We start from the raw sequence: 23,572 nt of genomic DNA, 5'->3' as shown, positions 1-23,572 counted from the left end.
CCAGGGTTAAATTTTTGAAAATTTAACTGGAAATAAAATCTTAACAGGAACATCTTAAATATGATCCCACCTTTGATCCATGAGCTAGTCAACATTTTAAGAAAAAACCTACTACTACTTATTTCCTTTCCTTCACTTAGTGAAGTGGCCGGATCAATTTATGTTGGATAAGATGTAATATAAAACCTTTAAAAAATGGCAGGACTAGAAATTGCACCAAAAACGGCAGCAAATTAAGCTAAATAAAGGTTCTTGATTTCAGGCCGGCGTACCAATTCTCCGTACGCGGTCATTTTTCATTTGCGATCAACTGAGACGTATTAGTACACAGAACAGCGGGCCATACAATGAACATGAACAATACAAAATTTCTTGAAATGACAATTTTTTGCAACATTTGATTCTGAGTAGAATCAATTTTGACACTTTTATGAGACCAGTAGCGTGCCTTAATACTTCAAATTTTTATTCAATTTTTATGAAAAGCTATCTTCTTTTCCAATTATATAAATTTTATGATTTCGTTTTCTTTTTGTACAATTGAACTTATCAAAAATATAAATTCAGTGTCCATAAATCATTCGAGTTTATTGGTACCAAAAATAACAAATGAACACTGTTTGTTTCTTGTGAAACAAACTTCTTTTTATTTTCATGACCATACTCAATAATTTTGTTGTTTCAGCCGCTGATATTTAACACGCTCCATAAATCAAACCAATTTTGATGTTTTAAGAAAACATCGTTGAAAAATCGCCGTCTATTTCAAAACTGAACTCAAAATCCACCAGCACACTGAATCATTTTTAATGACGAATTATTACCTGTGGTCGATTGAAGCTAGCCATAAAAGCACAGTAAAACTGCAGAAAACTGAATGACAATCTGCAAACAAGGACTATACTGCAGTTTGGATTAAATTAAGAACATGATTTCATTTTTGGTCTAATCGTTTTAAAATCAGGGATTAGTTTTAATAAGAAAAGAAGACGCCACTTTAGTGATTGCTTGCGTCAGAAGAGAAATTTAGTTATCAGTTTTCCATACGTCATTTTTATCGTCTTCTTTATTTTTTCACCACGAGATGAGTTCACTCGATGAATCGAGTACAGATTTGCACTTCGATTCACAACAAACGCCATTTATTTCGAAGAAATCAGCCAGCAGTTCCAAAGTAGAACCAACCGACATTCTTTACAGGTAATAAGATAGTTTGATAAAATTTCTTCATCACTTGAAAAGAAGAAGAGATTTTACCGTTTTATGATTGCCTTGAAAATTTTAATTTTCATCTTTCATTTCATTTGAAACACGAGAAATCTAGTTTACAATTAAGATAGTACAAGATAAATTATCCACAACTCCACTAGGGAAAGGACTAAAATACGAGCTAATCACTTCTTTGCGTAGAACCAATTTTTAAGGCGCTACTTGAACATCAGCCGGTTATTTGAATTTAATATGAAACCATTTTAAAACCATCTGTTTATCAAAACTTATGGGATTTAACGTTATAATTTTCAACAATTTTTTTTTCAGAACTACAGTGCTGATTTAAACTATCCGGACAATAAAGAATTAAACTTGAAAATTGAAGTTACTTCAAAGTGTTGAGCTTGAAGTTATCCAAAAATAAACGTCACTGAAAATAAGCAATCGTTCTGCAAGTGAGTTAGAACCGATGTGGTTAACTCATAGAGTAATTTCGGATAGGGTACACCGTCTGCTCGTCACGCTATCTTATTTTCGGCCGGATAGATTCGTGCAACTTCTTAGTCTAATACCGATCCTAATCTTACTCTTATACTTACTAGTCTCAGGGTCTTTAACTAGTCTCTGCTAGGCTCAATAGATCTAGGGTATACTGGTTTGTTGCGGCTGCTGAAGTTCTCTCGGAGAGACAACTAATTTCTAAGTTAAATTCAAATCTCTCTGGTGCCGAAATTACAAGTAATTTCAGCACATACAAATAAGTGGGTTGTTAGTTAGATGGATCATGATTGGTTAATATTAAATACTTTACAGTGGTAAAATATCTAATTTATCCAATCATAAAATATAGTTTAGATCAGGTTCCACCCATCCGGGTTTTACAGAGTTTTTTAGAATTATCTTTCTGCAATTCAAAGGATGGATGATGAACGTTGGTATTGGGCGAACATCGTATCTTCGTGTATCTTCTTGTGACAACGACTGTGTTTCCCAACGAAATCAATCTGATTTCAAAATGGTTTGCTATGACGGGTTTTTCTGTATTATGTAGAGAACTTGTTTTGTGTTCAGCCGCGTCTGGGAATGGCGTGGAGATTGTGCGTGGAGGGGATGCCTTGTAACTCGGATCTGTACGTATACTTGAACATCGAGGTGGTCATTGGTCTAGTTCAATGAAGTCCTTTTCTGCGAAGTCAAGTCGTACTCTAAATCTTTTGAGTTGTGATTGTGGACGGCATTTTGGTTGTGGTTGGCCATTCTTTTTCGAGTGTAGTGGGATCACTTTGTCTTTGGATGTTCGTCTTTGTTGTTGTATGCTGATCTATATACTGCAAAGTATGTTTTACATTTTATAAAATTTTTATTAGTTCAATGTTTTAATTATGATTTTGATTAGTTGTTTTCACAAAAGCTTTTTGTTTTATCATTTTCGTTGGGTTTACTTACCGTGTTAATTTCGTTTATGTTTTGTGCAGTTTGTGTAGAATTGATGGGTTCAATGTAATAATTGTGAAGAAGTTCCAACTGATTTTCATATATGTGTGATGTAAAAGGTTGTTCATATATAATAGGTTCGTAGTCGTTTTCGACTGCTATCATATTGATGGAAATGGTATTTTCTGTATCACTTTCTGTGTCTGATGATTCACAGTTTATTTGATTTAATTGTAGTTCGTTATTTCCTGTGTCATCGATTCCTGGGGGGTCTGATGTTGTTTCTTCATTTGATTGTACTTGATTAATTTGTCTCTGATGTTTTGGTGTACTATCTCTGTGTCGATGTTTAGAATTATCATAATGGTTATTATTTCTATGTGGTGATTGAGAATAATTTCTATATCGATTATTATAACTTGAATGTCGATTTTGTGAATTATTCCGTGATCTGTTTTGATAATTATTATTTGATCTGTGATAGTTTGATCTGTTATATGAGTTATTTCTTGATCGGTTGTTCGGGTAATTCTGATTTCGATTGTTCGAATAACTTCTATTTCTATTGTGTGAATAGTTTCTGTTTTTGTTATATGATGAGTTTCGTGATTGATTATTGGAATAGTGTTTATTCCTTGGGTTTGATTGGGATCTGGATCTAGAAACAAATTGTGTTGCATTGGAATTTTATCTTGAATAGTTATTTCGACTATTTGATCGATTATAATTATTTTGTGAATAAATCTGTGTATTTCTTCAATCTGGTGATCTGCCTCTATAACTTGAGTTATATGGTGATTGATTCCTTGTGTAACTGGTGTTGTTCGGAAGTGGTTTTCCTGAACTGTTGTTACTGTATATGTTTTTGTTTGGTAAGTTTTGATCTTTCTTCATATATTGATAGAATGATTTGTTTGGTTCTCTATGTTTTTGAGGTTTGTTCTGGTTATCTTGTTGTTTTTGTCTACATTCAGAGATACTATGTCCGTATCGTCGGCAATAATTACACCATTTTTTGAAAGATGGTTTACCTTTAAAATTTGGGTGTTTTTCATAAATATTCAGTGATTTTTTCAACTAGATCTGTATCTGATTCCTGTATGTTACTGATGTGCGTAGTGTTTGTTTCGATTCGATTAACATACTGTAGTTTTAGATTTTCTGTTTCTTCGAGTTTCATTGTGATTTCCGCTTGTTCTAGTTTGTCTACTAGTTTTCGAAAATCTAAATCTGGCTCTTGGATTGAGGAAGGATGAGATGCTCTCTTTTTTATTGCTATTTTTCTTAATTGAGGTGTTAAGGTCATCATTAAAATTTCTGTCATTTTTGTGTTTTCATAGTCATGTGTATTTAATGAATATGCTTTTCGAACTAGTGTTTCGATGCGTACTGCTAATTGTTTGATGGTTTCATTTGGTAATCTGCGAATTTCATTACATAAAACTCTTTGGTGTTGTTTATTTCTTTCGGAGTCAAACACTTTTGAAAATTCTTGTGTAAATCTTTTCCAATCTGAATTTATTTCTATAGGTAATACTGAAAACCATTTTTGGGCTGCGCCATCTAAGGTTGTTTGTATCAACGCTGTGCGTCGATGTATCCAATTTTGATGTAATGGTGTATTAATTGGTCCAGGTCCTATATTTAAAATTAAATTTGCTGTTACTGCATTTAAATAATCTTCTACAGAATATTCAGGATCTGTTCCTGTGAAAACCATTAGTGGTTTATTTGATGTTATTGATGATCCACCCATAAGGTATGGATTCATTGTCATTTGTAGTGATTCTGCGGCATTTGGCATTTGTGAAAAATTTGACAGGTGATTCTTTGTTATTTCGTGTTGTTGAAGATAATATGGGAGTGGTATTTCGTTTTGCATTTGAGTTGGTTGGTACGAGTGTATGATCGTTGGATTTTGTGGTTGAATTGGTTGAAAAGATTGTGTATTAGTTGGATTTTGCATTTGTATTGGTTGTTGATTCCGTGTTTCTGTTGGATTTTGAGAAAAAATTCTATTATATGTATAAGGTTTTTGTGCTCCTTGTCCGCGATATTCTTGGGTATACGGTGCAAAAATATCTGGTTGGAAATAATCGTCATCAGATGATAAGTAATCCGTATGATGAGGTGTTTGCTTTTTATTTTTATTTTGTTGAAAAAATGGGTAATTTTCACTGCGATCCTGTGGGGGATGTGAATTAGTTTGAAAATTTACTGAGTTGGCTGTTGTCATTGGGTAATTCCAATGATGAGAACTTATATGATTATTATCAGGTTTTCGTGGGGGATAATTTGTTTTTGACGAATGTGCGTAGTTATAATTGTGTTCTGCAAAAGTGTTTCTTGTGAACGTTCTTCGTGTTTTTGACGGTACTGTCGTAGGTCTATATGTTTGATAATCCATATGTGAATATTTTGGAGCAACCGAAGGTTTAACGGTTGATTGTAAGGTTATTTGTGCCGTTGAAGTGTTTGTATTTTTTGGTGTTGTTAAATTTGGACGTATTGGTGAAATACTTTGTTGTGTAGTTGTTGTTGTTTGGACGATTTCTTCATTTATGAAGTGTGATGGTGTTTGAATATCTTGTTGTGTAAGATTTCTAGTTCCATTAAGGTTTTCATTGTGTATGACGGTCAAATTTAAACTATTATTTCGTGTATCCGTGTATCAGGTAAAAATGTATTGTAGTTCAATGGTGTTGCATCAATGGTCAGTGGTACTACTCTCACATAATCTCTTTGATAAGTTATTGTACTTATTGCTTGACTTGAGATTGATTGTGGGATATTTATAAATGCATGATGAGACCATTCAGGGTCCCAAGCGTAATCTGACTGTTCTGTGATGACAGTATCATCGTTTGGATTTTGAGGTCTAAAATTTTTTCTTGCTTGTGAAATTAAGTCTATATTATGTGTGAAATAATCTTTTATAAACCATGCCAAAATTTTTTGTAAATCATGTTTTGTGTGTTGTGAAACATCGTCTTTAGTGAAATTTTTTTTGATTATACGTAGAAAAGTTGAAAATAATGTAATTTCATTTCGTACTTTTATATGTTTGGAGGTCTCAGTTGGTGAGATACTTTGAATTTCTGTTTTTTCTAATATTGAAATGTAGCTATATATTATTGCAAAGACTTCGTTAGTGAATATAGAATTTGCTCTTTGTGAGTTATGGTATTGTATGCTTTTAATGTATTCTAAGAATACTTTTGAAAATTCTAATTCAAGATCGTCTGTTTGAATTACATATTTGCGATGATTCGGATTTGGTGTGCTGAATTCTATGGTGTAGATTCCGTATTGTTGTGTTAAATTACATATATCTTTCAGATAATGTTCAATAATTTGTCTTTTGATTTTTACATCTGGGAATTTTGCTTTGCATGGACTGATTCCGGGTTCAAACAAATTTAGGAATAAATTCTTGCAAAATATATGCTGCCCTCTATCATTGGGTGCATCTACGTAGAAGGGGTAAACTTCTTCGTCATCTGGACTTTCGTCACTTTGAGTGTGGCTGTGGCTCATTTTTTCGTTTAATGACTGTTAATGTATAACTATCGATGTGCCTAATTGGTTGATTCCAATTATACAAGTGTACTGGTTTGTGTTTATATTGTTTTTTTATTCTTCTTTTTCCTCTTTTTGATGAATTTGAAGTTGTTTCTGAGTCGGAAAAATATAATTGATTGTGGATAGGACAATTTTTGTCAATCGATTCTTTTAATTTATAGAGTTCATCTAAATTGCTGGCTTCTGATTCTGAAAATGCGTTTCTCTTTTTGAAAATCTTTTTTGTGTGATTTGTCTTTGTTTGTTTATTATTTTTCTTTTAATTGTTAGTCGTTTCGTTCTAATATATCCAACTGTTTGTGTATGAGGTGTGATTACAAGATCGTATTTTTTGTTATCTATTTCGCAATTGTGTAAAACGATTGTTTGTTTTTTTCCTAGATTTTTGAATGACATAAGGTTTAGGATGAGGGATGCAAAAAGTTGTTAGATGATGTCTACTTTTCTTAAACTGTTAGTCCTTACGATTTTTTGGTTAGCCTAACCTGGGTCTTTTTGTTCAGGGTTGGAGAGAAAAGTATATCGATTCCGAAGAATGATTTTTTACTTTCTCGTGGCTAGTATAAGCTAAGGTGTTAACTTACTTAATCTTACTTAGGGGTAGTGATTGTGTTCAAGGGTTGGAGAATAGTAAATCGATCCACAAGGTTCAGGTATAATTAGAACGCGAGTAGTTCGTTAGATACTATTTTAAACTTACTAAGTCTAAAATTTATCCTGGGTCTGGTAAGAGGAGGGTTCAAGTGAAGGATGAATAACCGAATAACCGAGGTTTATCCTAATTTGAATGGTTAGTTTTGTTGAAAAATTTCTATTAGTCTTGGGTTTTTTGGAAGGGTTGGATAGTGAATCGACGTTTGAGGTCGTTAGACACTTGCTAAGTGGGTAGGAGAGAACAAAATTGTTCTTTTTGATCCAAGGATTGGCCATGATGATCAAGTTTTAAATTTAGTGAAATAGAAAATTAATTAAGATCCAAGGATAAGACTTGATGATCTGATTTTAAAATTAAGTGAATTTAAGTTTAAAATGGTTTAAATTTATTTAAGAAAAAGATTTAGTTTTTTAATAATATTAGTGAGCTTATGATTGCTGTTATGCTTAGGTGATGAAGCTGGGACAATAGATGATTTTGTGATTACTAACAATTTATTGTCATTCTACTAATTTTTGTTTTTATTTTCAATAAATATTTTCCAAACATGTTTTATATAAGACTGCAGAATTTAAGAAAACGATCTGAGATCTCTTTATCAATCGTTATTGTATATTAATAATTTTGTTTAGCGCCTGTAATGATCATGAAGTTTTGACTTCAAAATTTTATGTTTGCAAATGAAAATCTTAATTCATTGCTAATAGGATTCTAAATATAAAAGTTTGTGTTGGCTTTTGCCGTACAATCATATAACTATATGGTAAGTTTCTACTTTGTCGTATGTCGTCTCTTGTTCGAGGTCTTCTTGCGATTCCGGGTAGTTCTGTTATCGTTCGGAATATTGGCTCTGATCTATTGAGTCGTAGAGACATTTCGATTAAATTATCGTCGTATAGCATTTTAAAAATGTTTTGTCTAAATTCTAATCTATTTTTTTGGTTGAATCTAAGCTATTAAGGTCTATTTGAGACTTATGGTCGCACCAGATGAGTTAGAACCGATGTGGTTAACTCATAGAGTAATTTCGGATAGGGTACACCGTCTGCTCGTCACGCTATCTTATTTTCGGCCGGATAGATTCGTGCAACTTCTTAGTCTAATACCGATCCTAATCTTACTCTTATACTTACTAGACTCAGAGTGTTTAACTAGTCTCTGCTAGGCTCAATAGATCTAGGGTATACTGGTTTGTTGCGGCTGCTGAAGTTCTCTCGGAGAGACAACTAATTTCTAAGTTAAATTCAAATCTCTCTGGTGCCGAAATTACAAGTAATTTCAGCACATACAAATAAGTGGGTTGTTAGTTAGATGGATCATGATTGGTTAATATTAAATACTCTACAGTGGTAAAATATCTAATTTATCCAATCATAAAATATAGTTTAGATCAGGTTCCACAAGGCTCTTTTGAAATTTGAAATGCAATTTAGAAAGTTGTCTTAATGTCAGAGATACAGTGCTGATTTAAATTATCCGGACAAAATAAATAGAACTTGAAATTTAAAACGCACTTTTCTCAATTTGGGTTAACATTATGATGAGGAACACAAAAATGATGAGGACCAATCTCGCTTGAAATTTTAACAGAATTAATATGGTGCAATTTGTATTTTAACTCTGTTTGTTCAATCAAAAACACTCCGAACCTATTTGTTTATTTACTGATAAAACTATATCACTGCAAACCTTTTATGTAACCCAAACAAAATTTGAGGAAGGTTATATTTTTCTTATCTTTGTATAAATGTAATTATTTTGGTTTGATAGCCAAAAAACGTCATTTTTTCTATATAAAAGACCAATTTTTCTAAAATAAACAATTTTCAAACCTTTTGCGCCCACTTCAGCGCTGCGCTCTCGTTTAATCTTGTCTTGCGACAGTGATATAGTTTGGTCAATAAATGAACAAATACATTTGGAGTAATTTTTTATTGACTAAGCAAAGTCAAAATGATCGTTTTTGGTTTAAATTTTTGGGTCCAAATTCTGCAACGCAAATTGCACCATAATAATTTTGTTAAAATTTTAAGCAAGATTGGTCTTTTTCATTTTTTGTCTAAAATCAACCCAAACTAAGAAAAACCGAGTTAATAATTAAGTTAAATCCATTTTGTCAAGATAATTTAAATCAGACAGCTAAATTAAGTTTAAATTTTTACAAAATTTTGAAAATTTCATTCAATTTTAAAAAGAGCAATGCATAATTATGGTTTATTTTCGACGTTTTTTTTGGATAACTTCAAGCTCAACCCTTTGATGTAAATTACATTCGGAAAAATCTGCCAAGCACTTTTTAAGAATATAAACATCCCAAAACGACAAAAAAAGTATGATAAAGTTGTCAGATAAATTTGTTGAAAAATTTAACTATAAAACTCAGAGGCGTTTTTGTCTAACATGAACACAAGATTTCCTCGAAGGGGCGGATTTTCAAAAATTTCAAAATTTTGTCGACTTTTTTTTAGGTCGACCAAACTGATGTTCCTAGCGCTTCCTGAACACTAAAAAAACTGTTTTGATTAAAGTTTCTGCACCGCAGGCAAATTTTTGAAAAAAAAATATAGATAAAAAATGCCGTTTTTGGACACTTTCTGGAAAACTTTGACCAAAAACTTTAAGGGTTGGTTGGCCGAAAATGGATTTGATAAAACCCTTGAGTTTGAAGTTATCCAAAAATATACAACGCTGAAAATACGCAATCGTTTTGCATTGCTTTTTGAAAGTTGAAATGCAATTTTGAAAAACTGGTTCGAGTTTCAATTTAATTTAGCTGTTTCAAGGTCCGAAATAGTTCTGAAATAAAACAAAACCTATTTGATAAAATCCTTGAGTTTGAAGTTATCCAATAATATACAACGCTGAAAATGCGCAATCGTTTTGCATTGCTTTTTGAAAGTTGAAATGCAATTTTGAAAAACTGGTTCGAGTTCTGAGAACAAAAAAGTAATTGAAGCACCGACACCCAAAAACACGTTTCTGTTCCATTTCGTAGTTGCCCAGAGTGGTGTTACTGGGTTGAGCATAGCTGGAATAGAATTAATTCATAATTATTAGCAAACTATATCCATGATCAACGTCAAATAATTCATGAGCATAAGTGGTTCATTACTAATTTAGCTTTGAAAGTGAAATTTATGTATCATCAGTGAACCATCCGAGCTTAATAATTGCAGATACTATACTACTGTTATGAACATCACTGAACCATCCCTGACCTTTGATGAACATCCTTGGTTATCCCTGAACATCCATGAATTATGACCTAAGCATTCCTGTTTTATAACTACAAACAACTGAACATCTCTGGACATCCTTGAGCTGTTCTTGTTTTCTTACTGCAAAAAAAACTGATTAGTTCCTAACACAAAAGATTTGATAAAAGTTAATTGATAGCTGGTCTAAATATGCTAGACCAACATAGAAAAACTAACAATTTATGTCAAAATGAACCTGAATATAAGCTTGTAATAAAGCAGAATTGCATCAGTTCTTGAAGTATAGTTTGAAAACAAAAAAAGACAACACTATGAAGGTCAAAAAATCTGACTGATGCAATGTTTTTGAATTAATTGAAGTCTATTTGATCAGTTTTTCACTGATTATTTAAAACTATGTAATAAAATTAATCGATTACCAATATGAAACAATAGAAAGTAACTAGTTCCATAGCAAGTAGGACAGAATGATCAGCCAGTTACCTCAGGAAAAAAGGTAATGAAAACTAACAAGGAAAAAGTTATTTGAATTAAACTTGTTTTTTTCTGTTTTGTCTGCCATTCTTATGATTAATCTGCTAAACTAGATTCAACAAATAATCATCGGAACTGGTCGAGTGATACATCATCATAGAGCCTTTTTATTTAAGTTGTAATTCGAACGACTTCAAAATTTTTACAGTCAATTTTATGAGTAAGACTGATATTAAGCTGCTGAACAAACAGCTGTTGCTGAAAAATCCGAGCACGAATATCATATAACCTTTTCGAGTTTACTGTTAATTTAATTCTGCGTTGTAAATAAATTAGAAAAATCAAAAAATTTGCACGCCAGAAGGGGTAGGGGAGGAGCAAAAAGATATGGCGTAAAAAAGGGGCAAAGGCACAAAAAGTGCAGCTGGGGGGGGGGGAATTGGAGGGGTGGCAAAAAAGTGCTGCAATTTCTTAGTGTATTAACTTGCCTATAGTTTCTCGAAAACCAAAAAGTGGTTTGAGTTTTCTTTGATAAATACACAGCAATTAAATTACCATCTCAAACATACTAATTTTCAGCAAAAACAAGACCTAATCTTCAAGCAAATTTTGGTCAGTTAAGGATTTCATGTATTCAAAAAAAATAAATAGCCATGTAAAAATATTTTTGGATGCCCAATTGTATGTCATATTTTTTTTTGTTTCAACTCAATATTATTTATATAAAAATCAATTATCGTTAACGTATAATTCAACAGAACAACTGTGTTTTCTTTGTTCACCTAAATGGTCATAAAGTTTTTGCAAGACGTTTTTCTATAGATTGTCACTGTTGGACCTTCCCCAATTTACTCTTCTTAAACTATTCTAATTGTAAGTTGCTGGTTCATAAAAAGGATATCATCGCATCAGATTTAGTTACATATTGGTTTACAAAATAATTAGAGAGTAAATTACAATATCAGGTTTGTCATAAAACAGAATTGAATCAGTTATGAAGGTATACTTTTATAACAAAAAAAAACACAAAACTAAGAAGGTAAAAAAATCTGACTGATGCAATGTTTTTGAATTGAAGTCTATTTTATCATTTTAGTCCGTTTTTTTTCAAGTTTAAGCTAGCTTGGAAATTCCGTTAATCAAGGAACTGCCGTGGAATTAATTTGAATTAAGTTTTCTGGGGAACTTGTAACCAAGAACTTTTTCTGAAATACTTACTGCGCAACTCATATATACTTAGGTTTTCATCTGTGCAATTAATTTGAACGAATGTCTCGATAAAACTCTTTGAATTCCTTTAGGCATGAATAAATTGGTGCATTGTTGAAATAGTCAAGAAAATTTTCAAATCAGAACATTTTGACAGAAACAAAATAATCCCAGAAATGCCTAAACTGGTTACAGTTTTAAAATGTCTTTTTTTTTTCGTTTATAAATTCTTTTTTGATTGACATTTTGGTTTGATTTATTCAAGAACATATCCTCGCCAAAAGTTGTTTTTTCATCCTTTTTGCGGAGATATCTATGGTCAAAAATCAGGGATAATCTATGCATGAACACTAAGTCATCGATAAAAGTGTTCTTAAAAAAGATTTTTCAATGATTCAGCTATTGTTATTTGTAGTAAGCCAGCCCGAAAAGAACAAAAGTTTGAGAAAAAAATGATTTGATGTATTTGCATTTCAGATTGAATTACGGCGTAAAAGATTTGAGGAATAGTCACCCTAATTATTTAAAACTATGTAATAAAACTATACGATTTCAAATTTGAAACAATAGAAAACAAGTAGTTCCACAGTAAGTAGGACAGAATGTTACCTCCATGACAGAATGTTATCAGCCAGTTAACTCAGGAAAAAAATTAATGAATTCTGACAAGGAAAAAATTATTTGAAATAAAATCGTTTCTCTGTCATTTTTATGATTAATCTGCTGAATAAGGTACCACAAATAATCATCGGAACTGGTCGAGTGATACATCATAATAGAGCTCTTTCAGTTGTGATTCGAGCGACTTAAAAAATTTTAACGTGGAAATTGTGAGTTAGATTGATGTTAATCTGCTTAACAAAAAAAGTTGTTGCTGAAAAATCCGAGCACGAATATTATATCACCTTTTCGAGTTTACTGCTAAAATTATTCTGCGTTGTAGATAATTGAGAAAAATCGCAGATTTTCATAGAAATTGAAAAACTTTCATTTCAGATTTGGAACCCCGGCGGATAGGATGGGTGAGGGGCAGTGGAGGAATAAAAAGATGGTGCAGAAAAGAGGGGAAAATAAGAGGATGTTTTTTGCTTAACATTAGCAAGTTTACAAGCAGGCAAATAGTTGCTGACAGAATTTTCTTGGTTGTAGTTTTAAAATAAATGATGAGTAGACTTTGGTTGAAGTACAGCCTGTTTTTATTGCCCAGCTAAAATGTTTTTCTGATGAAACTACAAGATTCCATAATATTCTACTTTAATAGTATGACAGTGTAGTCAAATAACAAATGAAAAATGCGTTCAATAGTTGTAGTCTTGTTTTAAGCAGACTAATAGCAGTAGAACAGCTGAGTATGGAATGTGAAAAACCTTGTTACAGTGAGATCCAGTTTTATTCGATGATTTTTTTTGTCCCGATCAAGGAAAAATTTTTGAGATACTTTAATATCGAATGTTATTTTTTTTTTTGTGTTTTCGTTTTATACTCAAATTCAGTAAATACAAATGTGCATCGGAACTGTTCGAGTGATAAACTATAATAGAAGCTTTTCAGTCGCGTAGCTTGGCGAGAAAAATTGGTTTAGAGTTTTTGAATTTTTGTACTTTTGAGCGAGTAGAGCGACTGTTTTTGTCACGCGTCACAATACACTAAAAACTACACAAAAAACATGTCCAAAAAATGTTTGTTGGAGTTTGTTCGAATATTCTGCGCTACTCACAGGCTATCCTTGTGATTTTTGGCATCGGTTGTTGATGCAAATAATTAAGCATTCCAAATAACTTTGAAACGTTTCAGATGATCCAAAATTAGTTTCAGTTGGTTGTGATTGATAAAAGTGAAGGCCATAGAGAAATTTAATAAGGAACAAACTGCAAAATTATTATCATCAACTGCTTTTCTAAATACATCAATACAAAATCGAATAGCGTCAATTGTGGAAGAGGAAGGCCCAAAACCAAAGTGAGCATCGCGGAACATTTATGTTAATAAGCGCTTACTAAAACTTTTCAAGCATTTTAGATTGCGTTTTTGCTAATAAGCTGACTTTAAGGTTTTCGGCGGAGAGTTTCATTTTTTATATTTTGCTAGGGGCCGTCCTTTTGCCAGAAATGTTATTATAACGACTTTTTACCAGACTAGATAAACAAAATTGATTGACAGCTGAAATGAGGCCGCTGTTTCTGGTTTAACACAACGATTTCACGGTTTCTCAGCAAAATTTTGTTTGTTCTGGCCGCTTTTTTTCGAATCTTCCACTTTTGTAAACTTATCTTAATTGTAATTTTGCATTGTGGTCTGGTAAAAACCGGCCTGGTTAACGATCGGTCTGATAAAAGACCTAGCCCCTATATTGCTGTAACAAAGCTTTTTAGGCTGCTGTGAAATTATGTGTCTTTGGGTATTTAAAAATCACAGGTAAAATTTAAAAAATAAAATAAAAACTATTTTAAAATGCCTCTTGAAAGAGCCCCTTTATTGCTGTAACAAAACTTTTTAGGCTGCTGTGAAATAATGTGTCTTCGGGTATTTAAAAATAAAAAGTAAAATATAAAAAATAAAATAAAAAGTAAAATAAAATGCCTCTCGAATTTGTCGCAGCCACTTTTTAGTACCCGTGCTAAAAGGCCAGACGGGCATAGCGGTTTTGCCTTTTTTTGGCTTAAGCAAGCCTTTTAATTAATATTACAGAAAAGTTTGATTGAAAACTGATTTTTCTACTTTGTTTGTTTTTGCAATTCTAAGGAGCCAAAATTTTGCTTCTTTCTCGAAAAATGACCTAAGGTTAAATTTTTTAAGTTATAGCGGAAAACCGTTTTTGTGTGTGTGTGTGTGTGTGTGTGTGTGTGTGTGTGTGTGTGTGTGTGTGTGTGTGTGTGTGTGTGTGGTTTTCCTTTGTTTCCTGTAAAATCTTATAATTAGGAAACTAAGACTAAGACTCTAAAATTAAGATGTAATGAGTAAATTGAGGATGCTTAGAATCCAAACACATTTGGTTTTCGAGTTTTCTATATATATAAAATGGTTAATCATATCCCATTTTTTTAAAGTGAATAATTGGATTTAAAATGTTGGTTTCGAATAACTAATTTTTGTTTCATCATAAAGAACAAAAAATGAAAGATAGTTAAATTTTTTGTTTGCCATTTATTTTATACTGCTACTCTGATAAGCAAATCGAAAGATAGAGGAGAAACTTTAAAAGATATAAAGTCGATTTGGTGATTTGTCATCTGACAATCATGCGCCTGTCTTATTGCACAAATTAGTGCAGCCACTGAATACCACTTTTTTTATGCGAATTCTCTGCTCTTTTTCTTGTCTGATATATTCGATCCCGTTCAATAAGGGTTTCGATATGAACATTTTTTACAACCGTTGCTGGTTTATTTTGCCGGTCACTACACAAAAACAATAAATATTGATAAATCATCTGCTTCAAATATTTAACGAGCCCATTAGTTTGTCCCCGTAACAATTAAGTAGGTTAGATGCCCAGGAGTTTTTACATTTCCTTTGTTTCAATATTAGCAGGCTTTGTTTCAAAACTTGTTGTTAATGTTCATTCGTCAATAGACCAGAAAATAAAAATCACAGCCATAAATTTTGTTTGGAGAGAAAACGAATTACAAATCACTATGTTTTTTCCCTTAACATGAAATAGGTACTACTAAATTTGAAACAGAGATAGAACCTGAAGGAAAATTCAAGAGAAAAAGGACTCTGAGTTTAAGATTGTACCATGAGTTTAAGAAAAACTAAAGGTTTTCTAAAACGGACTTTTCTTCCAAAAAACGTTCAGATCTTTAAAACCCAGCTTTGTTTTTTTTAGAAGCTAAAGAGGGAGTTTCTACTTTGCGTAGGTGACCCATTGTATTTCATGCTGAGAAACTCAAGAAGATAAATATACTGAAAAACATAAATGCTGAATGAAACACATGAATGCTTACAAAAAATTTATTTATTTGGTTTGCTCTAATCATGAATTTTAAAAGATTGCAAAAATTGTAGAAACAAATATAAAACTTACATTAATTTTTTATCCGAATCCTTTTTGATGTCTTTTTCCCTAGTTTTGATTTCCTATTTCCGAGTGAAATATGTTTCCTGAATTAGAAATGTTTTAGCAAGGTTTGTTCTAAATGGGATATTTTCTCCCGACAGACTTTGAATCTCAAAATTACAGCGGATCTTGTTAACTATTTCCCTCCTATTGCAATAGGGGAGAAATAGATAACAAGGTACAAAATTTGTGTACGCTTAACTGTTCAGTTCTTTCTTTATATGGGCGGGGGAGAGATTCGTTACAAGGTACCATGGGAGGGGGAGGGATTGTTAACAAGATCCATAACAATTTCTGTGTTTAAATGAAAGAAATGTTTCCAGTGAAATTTTCTGACTAAAAAAAATTGAAAAATGGTAAAAGGAGCAAGTTAGGATCCTACAGCATTACCGCTCCGACCTTCAAAAAATAAGAAATATATAGGCTTTGTGTACTTTTTTTCAGAGTAGTTTCCAAAAAGAAATTAAATGAGTAGGGGAATCCATCCAAATATGTTTGTGATAGCTGGCGCGCGCACACCACTTGTCGATGCTGGGCGATAGCGGGTGCAAGCACACCATTATACTAAACTGACACTACGGTCACTTTGAAAGGAGTATAATGCGAACTATTTATTCGTGACGAAGTATCCGCAACTACAAACAAGACTGCTTGTATCAGGGCGCAGCCCTGAATGTTCCGACTGCTTTTCAAGATCTATGGAGTAGTAAGCAAATGAAAAAACTAAAAGTTATAAAAATGAAATGAAAGTTTTTTTAATCTGATATTTTTTTTGGAAAATCATCCCCCAACAAGTCATATAAAATACAAAGTGATAGATTTTGCTCTTAGTAACACATAAATTATGGAAAATAAGCTTCCTTTTACCATTTTGGAGCAATTTTCAAGACGGATTAAACCTCCGCTTACGCGTTAATATCTCGAAATATATCGCGCGTTATTTGTCCCAAATTGCCCAAAATGGCATTCTCTAAACCTCCATAACTTTACAAAAAATGATCACAGGTGAAATATCCTTTCAAATTTAAGCTCAAGACAACAGTACCTGTTGAATGATATCAAATTTCCGTCAACAATGGCTAGCTAAAAAGTGAAGAAAAAAAACACCCCGAAAACAAATTTTCCGTTACTTTCGTTTCAAAAATCGGAAATGCTAGTTGAAAATTGAAAGTTATCTGAAGAAAAAACACAACAAGCACAAATACTCCGTTACTTTCATTACGAAAAGTGGAATAACGATAACTTTAAATTGAATTGAGGCAAGCTAATTGATCGCATTATTGTTCCGACTTTCGATACGAAAGTGACGGAATAATTGTGCTCGGGGTGGGTTTTTTTTTCTTCAGACAAATTTCGACTTTTTAACTAGCCATTTTTGACGGAATTTTTTATATCATTCGAAAGGTATTGTTGTCCTGAGCTCAAATTTCAAAAGATATTTCACCTGTGATCATTTTTCGTAAAGTTATGGGGTTTAAAGATTGCCATTTTTGCCAATTTGGGACAATTAACGCGCGATATATTTCGCGCTATTAACGCGTAAGCGGTGAGTTAATCCGTCTTAGAAATCGTTCCAAATTGGTTGAACGAAGCTTATTTGCCATAATTGATGTGTTACAAGGAACGAAATCTCTCTTTTTGTACTTTATATGGCGTGTGGGGGATGATTTTCAAAAAAAATTTCAAATCAAAAAATCATTGGGCGTTTCGAATTATTGATTAATATTTAGACCAATTGTCATGACTCACTTCAATTTAAAAAGGGGGATACTTCGCCTCTCAAAAATACCCAGCGTACTCCATCGGCATCATTGATAATATCTTCAAAGCGGGCAATTTTCAAACGCCCAGATCTTCAGAAAAATGCTAGTTAAAACCGTTTCGAATTAAGATTTGAGGAAGTCGGTATTTGAATTGAGATATGAGCATTTTTTCATCGAAGCTATGATTTTGATGAAAATTATTTTTCCTATTATTACAATCCGAAAGGAGACTAATCTATTTCAGAGCTGAAGACGATTTTTTCAGGAACAAAGTTTTACTTCCCAATTTATTTGATGTTTCAAACAGTTGATCGTTTTCTACAATCTGGTTTAAAAATGCTGCTATAAATAGAGAGATGGGACAAAATTGAAGGGCAGCCAATGACAATTTGTTTTTAGCAAACCAACTATCTTGACTTGTATTTAATTTATTTATTTACAGAGCAAAACTTTTTACTTTCAATTCAAAAAAATGTGCTGATTCTATATTTTTCTTTTTTGAATTTTCAATCAAAGCCGAAGGAATCTGAGTTTTTTTCAAACCTAATCTAAGTTTGCCACAATTAGCATAAATTTGTTATTGGTTCACAAGTAGGTATTTTTTCACATTTTTCAAACGCGTCGCCTACAAACTAAGAGGCTTGGAAAAAAATTTGTATTGTTCCGACCATTGATTGTTTTGTTTTTCTAGTCATTTTTCCCGCATTAATTATTTTCTAGTTTACTTATATTATTATGATTTTCGCACATGCTTAAGCTCTAGTTTCTCGTTCAGATCGCTTTTATCGCACCACGCAGAAAAAAAACGATTATAGTTTGAAAAAACAAATACTTTTTTTGGTATTTTTAAGACAGGTCAGAAATTTCTGCGCTACTTGCACAGAAACCGGCTATCGTAGTTAGTATTATGCAAATTTTAATTCAAAAATGCTTTTTACGTTGTAACAACTGTCAAAAACTGTAAACTTTCTTTCTAAACCAGCCTAACGCTTAAATTTTTCTGTTGATTAGCTAGTATGAAAAATGTAGACTTTGAACGTATTTTTTTTTCAAAATTTTATCGTAGAAGATTTGGATGGGTTCCTTGTTTTCTATAAAACTTTTGTCTGTTAATCATTTTTGAAGCCAACAATTCAGAATTACGCATAATCTATGCGTTTGTGCAGTGCTCTCAGCGCACCATGGACAAAAACAACGACACTAAAACGAAGAAAAGAAACAATTGTTTTTTAAGTTTTTTACGAAATTGATCGGAATGTTTTGTGCTAGTTTCCGGGCTAGAAAACATTTCCGATTAACCTTGTTTCAATTAAAAATCGCTGAGAAAAGCTTAAAAACAAATTACAAGGACTATATTTTCTGATACGCAGCAAAAACATCAATTCTTATCTCCAAAATTTGAATCAGATAATTATATGATAACAAGGCCAAACTGTGAACTGGATAGCATGCAATTTAGTGTCTGTACATTCGTGGATTCCAGAGAGAAGTCTTTAAAGATTTTCCGAAAATTATGTGGATTCCACGTACAAATTTTAAGCTAGAAGTTCTAAATTCCGCAAAGTAGGCGAATTTCGCATGTATGCGGCTTCCGTAAATGTAAGCGGCTTCCACAAAAATAAGTGGATCTTAATTTTGTTTGTTACACTGAACTGAACCAATCCTCGCGTGAACAATCAAGAGCTATACCTAAAAATTTTATCCAGCAAATGCTGAATTAAAAGCAAAGATTTTTTTGTTGTTTTTTTTGGAGTCGAATAACAAATCTTAAATAATGTTCATATAAAAACATGGATTTTCCCCTTTGATATTTGGAATCAATCAAACTGATTTAATTTCAGCATTATAACCCATGAAATAGTTCATTTCAGTTCGTTTTCATTTTTCGATATTTGAGATCAGAAAAAATGCTCAAATTGTTAGTATTTGAAATCGGAAATGTTCATTCTTTCAGCGTTTGAGATCAAAAAGTGTTCAGTTTTTCAGTTCTTGAGATCGGAAACGTGTTCGTTTTTTCAGTTTTAAAGGTTTAGCTGAAGACTTAAATTTAATGGTAATAGGGGAGATTTAACAGTTGAACAGTCTCGCGGATGATCTAAAAAAGATTTGATTTAGAAAAAAATTTTCATAACGTAACTATATATGATACTGGAATCCGCAAAACAATGCGGTTTTTGCTAACAATTTGCGGAATCCGCATCCGCTTACAGTTTTCAGATTCCGTTTGCAATTATGGTTTCCGCAATAAGTCATTTTAACTATGGGTTTATTTTGTTATTTAGTTGTGGATTCCAGGAACTGTTCCGGTTTCCGCAAATATTGTTGCAGATTTCATAAACTCGCTGATTTTTGGAATCCAAAATAGCAAATCCAGAATATCAAAGAAATCAAAAAAATTGCAGATTTTGCACTAAATTGGATTTTGGCTTGCTGCGTATTCCACTCACAATTCACCAAATGCCCAATTTGGCCTCGTAATTGTTTTATCTACGTTTTTTTTTTCAAATTTATTTTGAATTTTTTTCATTCTCGGAATGTAAGCAATTAAATAATACTGTTAAATCCTGGCTGACGCGTTTCATGGTTGATTTATTACTCAATGAAACAACTTAACTGAGTAGGAACTTGGGATCTACTTAACAATCCCCCCTCAAGAAAGGGGAGGAGGTTGTTGTTGTTAGTTGTAGGCCGTCTACAGTGCTGACGGGGGGTAAACACCAATTCTCCCCAAGTATTCCAAGACGGCGGTTGTATTTGTCTGAAGTACGTCTAGTTTCGGGTTTTCTCCAAGTGTGTCCTTCTGCTCTTTATCCCAGATGCTGCAATTTAGGAGTACGTGTTCTGTATTTTCTTCTCCGTTATTACAGTAGGGGCAGCTTGGGTCATCCACTTGTCCGTGTCTGTGTTTTGTTGCTTGTAGGAATGGCGCCCTATTCAGCCTGAGTTTGTGCAGGATAACTTTTTCCTCTCTTCTTCTGCATTCTGTCGGCATGGGCTGCCCTCCGGTTGCTCTGCGATGGAAGTCATGAGCCGGGACTTGGTGTAGGTAGTCTTCTAGTCGTCGGTCATCTCTGTCCATGTTCAGGGCCTCTCTCGGGTCTCTGCCTTCTTTGATGGTGGCTAGGCGTCTCCGGGCAGTAGATCTCCAGTCCTGGCGTGTGTTGTCTTCTCCTCCTGGCTGGCGCAGTGCACGTAGGTGGTGGTCTTCTGGGAACTGGCTGCATCTGATCAGCAGTTTGGCTGCAGAGTCTTCGATTTCTTGTCTGATGGTCGTGAGCGCTATCTCAGCCCTTGTTTGGTCGGCTGGCGAGCCTTTCGGTGCTCCTGTGATGGCCCGGGCTGTCATGTTTTTGCAGGTCTCCAGATGAGCTATGTGTGAGTCTGCTGTGAACGCACTCCACACTTCCGCTGCGTATAAACCGCCGGGTCTGACATAAGCCATGTAGAGTCTTTTGAGGTCGGTAGCACTCATCCCCCAGACTCTGCCTGCCAGCGCCTGAAGTATCTGGTTTCGCTTGCGGAGCTTCTTGCAGGCTTTCTGGGCGTGGTTGCCGAACCTCAGCTGTGAGTCGATTTGGACTCCCAGTATCGTCACTTCCTTCTTGTAGTCGATGTTCCTTTCTAGCAAAGTTATCGGTGGCTGGGCTTTGCCAGCTGTTTCGCGAGGATCGAGCGAGACAACCACGGCTTCCGTCTTCTCGACTGAAATCATCACATGGTGTTCTGCTGCCCATTCGGTTATGACGTTCAGTGCTATCTGTGTGTTAGTTGCCGCTTCGCCGGGAGTGTCTGCTGCTGCACCAATCGTCAACTCGTCTGCAAACTGTCTTGGTGCTGCTGTAGGCGCTGCCGCTTTGACCCGTCTCGGGAGATCAGCCGTGGCTATGCAGTACAAAAGAGGGAAAAGGGGGCTACCCTGAGAGAACACTTTGACCCTGCTTGTCCTGTTGTTCCACTTGACCAGCGATCTCCGGTCCGCAAGCCACGAGTGGAGCCATCTGAGGCACCTTCCTGACAGACCGTGTTTGGCGAGGTCTCTAAGCAAGCCCCCTCGCCACACTTTGTCAAACGCGGCTTTGAAATCAACCGCTACGAGCAGCGTCCGCTTCTTCCTCTGCAGACCGTCCATGCTAGCGAGAACTTCTGAGGTAGACCGGAAAGGCTGGAAGCCGGCTTGCTCAGCGGGAATGATGTTGCGGTCTTCTGTCCATTTCTAGGGGAGGATGTTGTAAAGTAGGTTAAATCAGCGAGTTTTAGATCAATCAGAGCGCAGCTGAATTTGAGTTTTAAAAAGACTACTCCAGTGCTAATGTACTGCTTTTATTTGTAGGGGTAGAAATTTATTAGTAGATACCATAGGAGGGTCGAGGGGAGAGTTTTTTAAGTGCCCGGGTTGACCAAAAATGCTAGTCATACAATTTTTATAAATAGAAAAATGCTAATCATACACTTTTCATGCAATTCCATAAGTACAGAAAATTGCATGAAAAGTCTATGAGTAGTGTTTTTTCATATATGGAAATTGTATGACTAGCATTTTTCCATAAACCAATAATATTGATTTTTTACATTTTAATTTCTCAAAATTTTTTGGTTGTGTTCGTAACCAAACACAAATGACATAAGCCTTGGTTACTCAAACGTAGTAACCAAAGGTTTGACCGTCTCGCATTAAAAATGCAATGGAAATAGCCTGAAATGTTTTAAGTCCGTCTGACACAAATAATATAACGAATATAACGAACTTTTAAATTTTGGCAAAAATCTCCAAAGATGATTTTTTCTAAACTTTGAATTATTTCTAAACCAGTTTCATGCAAAAAACATGTCATACAAAAGAAAGAGGAGTTTTAAGCTTTTTTGACAAATTTATGAAGAGTAAAGGAAAAAAAATCCAATTTTTAGTATATCCAGGACTATGTTATACACACAAAAAATTAAATTTTGCATGCAAAATTTTTATTTACAAAAAATGTTTGTTTGAGTAAGAAAATCAATTTGCGGTTGAAAAAAAACTCGAAAAATTTTTGTCGTCGCCATCATAAAAATGCTAGTCATACATTTTCCATATATGGAAATTATATGATTCGCATTTTTTTTTGACAGAAAGTTTTTCTTTTTTTTTAGTACGATACATCGAATTTTATGCCAAAACAAGAAAAAAATTCTTCGAAAATTCGACGACACCATTTTAGCAAAATTTATGAAACTTGTATGATTAGTATTTTTTCATAGACTTAGTTTATGAAATTGTATGACTAGCATTTTTGGTATATGGAGGTCAACCCGGGTGTATCCGGAACATCAACATGCATGTTCTACCAGATGATTTTTTTTTAAATAAATCATTAAATTATGATAATTAGGTCTAAATTTTTTAAGTTTGAGTTTGTTTCAGCCTACTGTTTGCCACCACCGCTTTCTTCGCCGTCTTCCTCTCAACTGTAGTGTTCATAGCCATCGCATTCTGGTGCGGCAGGAAGTTCTGTGAGGGTTTCTCTTCCCGCAAGAACATCAACAATGAGGAGGGTGGGGCCAAACTGAGTCGCCAGAGGTCAATTGGCAGCGCGGGTGGGGGACAGGGTGGCGGGGGGAGTAAGAGGAAATTCCTGACTCCCGCTTTCAGTGCTAGCAGAACATCTACTTTGTAATGTTGTTAAGCTTTGATTCTGTGCGTGTTCAGGAGATCGAAGAAAGAATGAATATTGAGTTATGACTGGGGCGTAACTCATAGAGTAATTTCGGATAGGGTACACCGTCTGCTCGTCACGCTATCTTATTTTCGGCCGGATAGATTCGTGCAACTTCTTAGTCTAATACCGATCCTAATCTTACTCTTATACTATCTAGTCTCAGGTTGTTTAACTAGTCTCTGCTAGGCTCAATAGATCTAGGGTATACTGGTTTATTGCGGCTGCTGAAGTGCTCGGGAGAGTCCAACTAATTTCTAAGTTAAATTCAAATC

General features: G+C 34.0%; 2 protein-coding genes across 4 annotated transcripts in view; both read left to right on the top strand.

Moving 5' to 3' along the window:
• The window catches only part of LOC134845545 (Golgi reassembly-stacking protein 2-like), a 581,279-nt gene that overhangs the window by 427,771 nt on the left and 129,936 nt on the right, over positions 1–23,572 (top strand). The window lies entirely within an intron of this gene.
• On the top strand, positions 564–23,307 carry LOC134846555 (uncharacterized). Its single transcript, XM_063863940.1, has 2 exons — positions 564–1,200; positions 23,006–23,307. The coding sequence occupies exons 1-2, from the start codon at positions 1,085–1,087 to the stop codon at positions 23,256–23,258; spliced, it is 369 nt and encodes a 122-aa protein (XP_063720010.1). The 5' UTR covers positions 564–1,084; the 3' UTR covers positions 23,259–23,307.

Source organism: Symsagittifera roscoffensis, chromosome 5, assembly GCF_963678635.1.
Source record: "Symsagittifera roscoffensis chromosome 5, txSymRosc1.1, whole genome shotgun sequence".
NCBI lineage: Eukaryota > Metazoa > Xenacoelomorpha > Acoela > Convolutidae > Symsagittifera > Symsagittifera roscoffensis.
The sequence above is the reverse complement of the archived record's forward strand: the minus strand, read 5'-3'. Positions and strand labels throughout refer to the sequence as shown.

Excerpts from the sequence above, each read along its gene's own strand:
- LOC134846555 (XM_063863940.1), top strand. The coding sequence starts at position 1,085 with ATGAGTTCACTCGATGAATCGAGTACAGATTTGCACTTCGATTCACAA. Across the intron at positions 1,201-23,005 it reads CCAACCGACATTCTTTACAG|CCTACTGTTTGCCACCACCG; the intron begins GTAATAAGATAG and ends AGTTTGTTTCAG.